Below are 8560 nucleotides of genomic sequence, written 5' to 3' on the forward strand. Positions count from 1 at the left end.
TCCCACTGACTTTTCTATAATAGGGAAAAAGGGTCTATTTCCCATTTTTCATAAAAGGTTAATACTCTTTTCGCAGGTCAAAGATCCTCCTTGGGAATGAAACATCTCTATTATTTTTAGGAAAATAACTTGCTGCTTTTTATTTAATACTTTTTTCAAATTAAGCATTTAAAATTGTCAATTTAAAAGGCTTTTATTTTTCTAACGGAATTTTCCGTACACTCAACCCATTTCCAGCTTGTTTGTAGTATGGACATTTCCGTAATGCTATGCCTAGTGCTACAAATAATACATATGTTCATTGAATGTGGTCTCTAACTTAGAAATTTCAATTATTGAAAAGTACCTTCAACCTACCCAAAATGTCTTGACATTTACTGAAAATTGATGTATGTTCACCAGAAAAACTAAGAAACTTGTTGCGAACTTAAAAAAAAATGCTTCAAATCTTTGAAAATGATCTTTTAGTATAAAAAATTATACCAAACATAAAATAAGTATTCAATGCTCATCATTATTTTACTAAATAAGAGGAAGAAAAAACAAAATGAGCTTTACACAGTGGTCATAATCATTTCTCAGCAACCACCTAAACTTCAACCACGTTTTGTGGAAAAATTAAATTTATTTTTTTTACATATGTCTAAAATTTATCGATAGGTCAAAACCTAAAGTAATTGTAACTGTAAAAGACGAGATTAAAACTCGTACACTCCCTTGTCCTCCATACATTATAAAATTGTAGAAAAATATTTTATTTTTTGTTTGTTTTATATAATATATTACTTTTTAGACACCCAAAAATTGTTTTCGTTTTTCAGGCCAAAAAAGGCTCTCTTCTCACCAAGGAGCAGGTGCAGATTTAATCTGGAAAAAATTGACAGAAAAAAACGAGATTTTGAATAAATTAACATTTAATATTTTCAGAAAAACCACCGCCATATGGTCTCTTAAAATTCACCAATAAACTTAAAAATTGGATAAGACATGATATCAGAATCAGAGAGAAAAATATAAATAACTATACTATATTAAAAACTATCAGACTTTTAACAAAGATTGGGCTTCTTTCTTGATAATCTCCGTTTTAATTTTTTAAATTTTGATACTTAACATTACCAACAAAAAATTTTGTATATATTTAAGAAACTATCGTGTTAATACCCTTTAATAATCAACAAATTTTAGTGAAAAATAATTATGTGACTTAAGCATAGACTGTCTGCGTGATTTGGAATGAATCTGGTCAACAGAATCAATGTATCAACAGTATCAATTTCGGTAGAATAGTGGTATCTTTGCCTGCAAGTTGCCAATTTTTGAAAATCGTACGTGTATGCCTCCGAATTTGTATAAAATATCGTCTGTAACTTGACAGCAACCCTTTGACAGCGTCGTCCGCTGGTTTAGTACTTGAAACAGCCATTTTATGAACCTGCAACACCCCTTGAAAAGTAAGCGTTATACATATAGCGTTTTGCTGACGAGTGTAGTAAGTAGTTCCCCTAACGACCACTGAATAACGCACAATGTTTTCTCTAACCGTACTGTCGCGATTACCAATCACAGCCCAAGCAGATGACTGCCACGTCAGTCGTATGTTTTCAATCAGCGTGAAATCAGAAGGAGTCAGGCGGATTCGAGAGCAATCAGCGCGAGTCCACTCAGCAGCAGTCAAAAAAGCTTACAAGAAACAAGCAATCGTATGAAATCTGATGAAATTCAAAATTAACTCATATGAGCGAATGACCCCTCAAAGAAATGAAAACTCATTGCTGAGATATTGGAACGCTGAATAAGACTAAACAACGATTGATACCAAAAAATTCTGTCCTGAAAAGATAAAAATTTAAGCTGACGGTATAGTACCATGACAAAACGATTTTTCTGAAAGACCTATAAGAACAATATTTTGTTTTTCTAATAAACTATAATAATTTCAATAAATGTCGGTGCTAAAGGGAAGATATAAAGTATTACTACTCAGCTACACTCAAATTTAAATCAAATTTTGTATTATATTAAAAAGCGATAATTTAGTCCAATCCTTTTAAGACAACGTGAATTTGATTTTCGAAGTATTTTCACCTTTCATTTATAACTAAGTTCTCCTTTCCCATGTCAAAAATAATCAAATAAAAATAACTCAACCAACCCCTTCGAATGTATACTTACGTAAAACCGATGATATACCTCCTCTGAAAACGAAATTTACTTTCCTTCACAATATTGACTAATCTTTCTAAGAACCTACTTACCTATGATAAATTACTCCTTCAATTTTAATTCAATTCACACCTCTAAATTCTCGCATTAACCCTGGGGTTGGATAGCGAATCCTTTTAATCCCCGAGCGATAACGGTCGCTAATATCCTCTTAATTACAATCTTCTCAACCTGCCCAACCTCGAGACCGGGCATCAGGCTTTGAAATCCAATATAAAAGGAAAATGGAAATAAACGTGACTTGAAGAAAAAAAGTCAATCTGCAGAATTAATTAAAGTCAAATCTAAAGGAAGACTCATGCCCATCGGTGCGCCATGTCGACGAATTCGACCTACGTGTCTACGGTGTCTACAACTACATACTCATACTGTACTCAGTACTGAGTAGCATATCTACGTGAGGTAAAATGCATGGGGGATACCCCCTCTTGGGACCTTTTGAGATCCCTCCCTTGCCCTTTTACCCCTTGTTTTCCCTAGCGTATACTTGACGCTTCCAAGCTCCTCGATCGGGCCGTGCCATGGTGGGGCCCCCTTTGGCATGACGCATGGCATGGCTCATCGTAGTTCAGTTTCATACTTGCTCCGACCGCCTGTCCGTGAGCACGAGCATTCACCATACTCGGTTCGGTTCATTCACGAAAAACGAGCAACACAAGGAAACGCGTGCCTACTCGTACGACGTACATCAACGCGTCACGAGTTTATCTTCCATGAACGATTGTACTTCGTAGTTTATTGTTCAGAAAATTCAAGAAAATAGACATTTTTCGTGATGTGGATAGTAAAAAAATTGTTGTGAGAAAGTTTTCTCAAGGAAGAGATAGTGTTGATGAGATGTTCATAACATCAGCCAATAAAAAAACAGATTTATTGTATCCAGTGTGTGTGGTTAAGAGAAGGACGTTTCTGTTCTGATCAAAGAAAAGTCTTCTGAACAGTAATAACAATTTGTGTCAGTGTCCGTATCGGTTTAGGATTCTATGTTCATATCATTTGGTGTTAGGTAGACTATATTCTTTAAATGGACAACAAAACATTTGTACGACTAAAGTAGTTACGTCGAGAGTTACGTGTTCTGTTAATTACGGATCTAGTCTTTTTGGTCAGTGTAACAATATCCACATCTGTAGAAACTATCGTCTAGCACAAAGTTCAGTGACCCCAATCTAAAGAAAAACATCCATACTAATGTGTAAATTGTCAAGATTCTCGATCTGAAAGGATCAATTAGCAGTAGTTTGTATTGATTAATTCGCAATCAACCTATCGCTAGAGACTTTTTTTCTGGCTTTATTTGTAACATATCAAAAAATTTGTACCTGACATAGATTAGAAACAAGACATTTGTTATTCTTGAAGTGTATCTCCGAGATTCTTGAGAGAAAAGAATCGAGGAATGAAACTATTGATTGGGATTCGCTATATTCGATCGACCTTGAGAGCAGAATCGTGTCATGCCAAGTGAACACTGCCGGTCTACCACATGGTGATCATTGTTAAGTGATAAAAGTTATCGGAAGAGAGGTATAATGGACTTATTGTTTGGTTGATCGTGGGTGAAAGACCACCGGCGATAAGGCGAAATCAAGCGGATGGTGTATCGATGCTGATAAAAAACATTCGTTGAATCATTTTGGGGTAATTAATGTTTCTACTGCCAGTCATATGCTCGTCTGGATGCCAGTTTTAGAGGGTGGGGTCGCTAAAAAGCGCAGCGGTCGCAAAATGCGAATGCGACTATGTGCCAACTCCAGGGAGTCTTATACGTTACTCTCCAAAAAAAGGTATTTGGATTTGTCACATTTTTTCAGAGAGATTTTAATACCAACATAAGATTTAGAATTATATTTGAACTTGAAATTGTAGGATCAATGACACTTAAAATTTCAATTTTTGAAATTGTATTTGCTTTCAAGATTTAATTGTTTAATTTGTAAGGTTTGAGAATTTTTAATCGTTAAATATTTTTTGGCCAATGTTATTATTTCAATTTGCAGAAAATTTCTAGTGTGAACATTTACAATTTGGCGTTCTTCCATTTTTACAAATAGTTTTAATTTGGTAGTTATACGATGTAGAAATTTTCAATTTAAAAACTGTTGAATTTAAATTCCATAAAAACGCCTCATTTAAAACTTTTAATTTTCAGACGCTTTTAAGTCAAAGTGTATTCCATATTTAACATTTATAATCTAAAAATTGCCAAATTTTAGCTATTTAAAATCATTTTTTTTAATTTGAATTTTTTTCAAATACTTCAATTTCAAAAAGTTCACTCATTTTACCTTTGAAATTTGACAATTTTTTTTAATGCTAACTTATTTGTGTTGATAACAAAAATTTTAAAATTAGTAATTTTGAAAGATAAAAGTTTGAGATTGCTCATTAATAAGAATAATATCTACTTTATAATTCCGAAGTTCGGTAAAAGTAGTCGCCATTTTCCAGCATCCCTGGGCACACTGAATTTCGGTAAACCTCAAGACGCATGTTTTAAAAATTATATCAATTTTAATATTTCAGTATGAAAATGTCAATTTAAAAAATTGATTCAAAAGATGGATCAATTTCGTATGAATAATTTTGAAAATTTTGAATTACGAACGATTTGAATAATTCAAAGGTAAAATATTATTCTTTTCAAACTAAATTAAATCCCTTTTGAATATTATAATTTGAAAATTATATAATTGTCAAGATATGAAAAGTCTTTCAGTTAGACAGTCTTTCTTCCAATATACAGATTTCAGATTGCGTCAAAGTTTCAATTTTGGAAGCTAAACTTTTAATCGAAATTTTCCACATTTTAATTTATAATACAGAAGGTTTAATTGAAAGTTGAGCGGTTTGAAATTTTTACTTTTGACGATTTTAATCAAAATCATTAAATTTAAAAGGGCTTAAGATTAAAATTTTTCAAATATGCAATAATAATAATAATTTAATTTTACATAATAAATTTTATTTTGAAATTTCATGGATGTTGGTTCAGTTAAAAATGCCTCAAAGTTAAAATCTTTTAATTTTTTCCCATTTTAATAGCATTCTATTCAAATGTTTGATGTAGAAAGAATTGAACGTTTACAAACTAAAATTCTTCAATGAATTGAAGACTATATTAATTGTCAAGCATAATCCAAATTTACAAAATGGGTCCTATCGGATAAAACGGATATTTCAAAATATAACCAAGCAATTAATGACTGATTAATGCCTCATTATGAAATTTAAGAAAGTCTACAGTATTCAAGTACACGTTAAAAACATTTTTTTTTCTTAATTCTAAACATCATTTGCTGAAAATATATCGCCATTTGTTAATAATCGATGGATTGAAATTTGTTTTATACATTTTTTTATGAAAGAAATGGAAATTATACATGATATTTTTCACTATGTAGAACTTTTCCACCTAGGAATAACCCCCCCCCCCATTTACCTCAGTGTGTTAAATTTCGGGTAATGAAACATGGGCTTACGCTCCCAATGATCAGAATTTCCTAAATTTGACCTATCCTTGTAGCCTTTTCATGAACAACATTTGGTATTTCTGGAATACAATGTTCAGGAATATGGAATTAGTCTAGCTTTAAGCTTAACATAAGGCCGTAAGAACTACTTATAGCATCTAGTGTTAATATTTGGACTCGGTCACCTGGCCTTGGTTCTTTGTAAAGGAATTATCACCCACATGCAAGATACTAATACTTTCCTTCAATTTGAATACTCTTTTACAATGTGTTCACGAAAAGTCTATTCAAATTTCACTCTAATTGTACATAATTTTCATTTCAATTCAACATCGCGATCTTTGTTCTCAAACATTTTAGAAAGATTTATTTTTAAGCAATATATTATATTCCTTACAAATAAATGATATCATGGTTTCGCACAGTAACGATCAAAATCATTACAGAGCTCTTCTCTCGCGATACTATAAAAACATAAAATGTCACTAAGTTTATCAGAGCCGTTAAAACGATTGCTCTAAAAGTCCACAATGTTTCTCGCTCTTAATTTGCATAAAAATCCCTTCATTATCTGTTCGAATTAAAATTGTCTTCACGACTCTTGGATTTTTCTAAAGAAAAAAAGTATTCCTCTTCTTTTTTCCCGCACTACAGAGTAAATTTTTCCGAGATATTTCTCATACTTGGCCCCTCGCACCGGAAAATATATTTCTATCCTAGAACTAAAACTTTTAAATCGACGAATCAAAACACAAATCATTCACTAATTCTTACGTGAATAGGCAGGGCAGTAGGGCAATTTTCAAGTGATTTATACAAGTTTCGTAATGGGCCTCTAAAAAAATGTGCTGCCCTGCCCCCAAGGGACATCGGTTCGCACGGTAGCTCCCTAACTTTTTTTAGTCAGTTTTTATTCGATTTCAATATTGGATGCTAAATATGTAAAGGCCGAGAGAGCAGTCATAACTTATTGACATTGACCATCCTTATTGATGCCGCGTTTGACAATGCGTATCGATGACAAAACGGCGTAGAAAATCGTGTAAAGAAAAAGAGAAGAAGAAGACCTTTGCCGATTAGCAAGTACCATTTCAGTCCTAAATAAACATTGCTCTCCAGAGGCACCTCGGATGTATTTTGCACTTTACGGTTCTATCCTTCTTTTTATCCGTTCTGCTTTCTCTTTCATGCCGGATTCATTTTTTCCCCGGCTGTAAAAAATGAGGAACATCTGCAGTTATGTTACCTGCTAGTTTGAGAAAATCTTTTTCTTCGTGGGAAAACTCATCCTGAAAAAATGGGTTAAAGAATTGACGGTTGTGATTTATTGCTTTGATTGGGATTATTTTTTTTTTTTTTTCATTCGTCGCTATTAATATTTGTAGAGTATTTTAAAACCGTTATGAAAAGAGAGTGCGGAAAAACGTTGGAAAGTCTTGCAGGTAGAAAATTATGCTAATTTGGTATATAACCTATAGCCATCCGGGTGTTTTTGTATATCTGATTTATTATTATTCAGGATGCAAAAGTCACGCTCAAACGCCCAGAATTCCACCCCTCGAATGTCTCATTAAGATCCCGATGACAAGTATCGATATTTATTCCATGGGAATTCAGGGAGCATTGACATTTTGGCAGGTCTCTACAGTCTCTACTCTACAGTCTACACTATACTCCCCTGGTCACTAAATCTGGCATTAAACTTAATGGTTTACATAAATTATTCTCCCCTTCCGTAGGATTCTTTACATTACTATTTAAAAAGGAAATATCGGAGAGAAGTGATAATTATTTATTTAAATAATGCTTTAAATACTACCCCCTCCCCCAATTTATCGAATACAATGTTCAGATTTATTTTAATTGTCAAATGACGTTGAAAGAACACCAGTATTACTAAGTACTTGTAAAATTCTAAAATTAGACTACTGTATATTTTCCCCTATTTCCCTCTTTTCCCTTTCTTAAAAGGATCCCATTTTTTCCCTATTTTTCAATTGATTGAAACTTCAAATTTAATCATTCCATTTTTCGTTGATAGCACAGCCGTAACACAGTAAAATTAATTTCATTGTACTACAGGTCCTTAAAAATTTAGGCGCACATTACTCATTTGAAGAAACTTAGAACTAAAAGTAGAATTGACCCCATTTCAATTAACCTGACAGTGTTTGTATCAATTCAAATTTAGAACTATAACTTAAACATGCAAATGAATAAGAGTTTTATTCAAAATTTTTTTCTCTCTGCTTTTCTTAAACTTAAGGGATATATTTATACTATCTTTTGTGTTTACATTTTATCTTGCTTTTAATCGTAATTAAATTGATTTATAGACCTACTTCAGTCTATTTTCTGCCTGCTATAACGTGTCATTTTTTCTTCATTTGTAGGTTAAGATCGAGTTAACCTATTAAATATAGCACACATTTAAGACTGAGAACCGTACGCTTACATAGCTACACGTGTGGTTGAATTTCATTCGGCTAGGTTAGGTTAGGTCAGGTTTTGTTAGGTTAGGAAAGTTAAAACTCTATGTAGGTTAAGCCGAAGCTGAATGTAACGGTACCGCAAACACAACGGGACAACACAATGAGTTTAATTGTGTTACGTGAAGTTAAGTTATGTTAGGTTTTTTAGGTTAGGATAGGTTTGACCTCTTTGCAGGTTAAGCCCAAGCTGATTCAAACGGCACCGCAAACAGAACGGGACCACACAATCAGTTTAATTGTGTTTCGTGAGGTTAGGTTAGGTTTGGCTAGGTTAGATTTATTTCTAGGTTAGTCTTGAGTTGACCCATTCGATGTAGCACACATTTGCTACTGGGAAAATATGCTTCCAGAGCTTTACGTGTAGTTCAA

General features: G+C 33.0%; 1 protein-coding gene across 4 annotated transcripts in view; it reads left to right on the forward strand.

The window, feature by feature from the left end:
* The window catches only part of LOC117179317 (rap1 GTPase-activating protein 1-like), a 367846-nt gene that overhangs the window by 248645 nt on the left and 110641 nt on the right, over nucleotides 1-8560 (forward strand). The window contains exon 1 of one of the 4 annotated variants that reach the window (XM_033370977.1): nucleotides 2818-4013. The exons of the other annotated variants lie outside the window; for them this stretch is intronic. Within the exon in view, the coding sequence (XP_033226868.1) occupies nucleotides 3895-4013 (119 nt within the window). The 5' untranslated portion in view covers nucleotides 2818-3894. Of the gene's footprint in view, nucleotides 1-2817; nucleotides 4014-8560 lie in introns of those variants that run through there. 4 annotated transcript variants of the gene reach the window in all.

Source organism: Belonocnema kinseyi, chromosome 9 (genome assembly GCF_010883055.1).
Source record: "Belonocnema kinseyi isolate 2016_QV_RU_SX_M_011 chromosome 9, B_treatae_v1, whole genome shotgun sequence".
Taxonomy (NCBI): Eukaryota; Metazoa; Arthropoda; class Insecta; order Hymenoptera; family Cynipidae; genus Belonocnema; species Belonocnema kinseyi.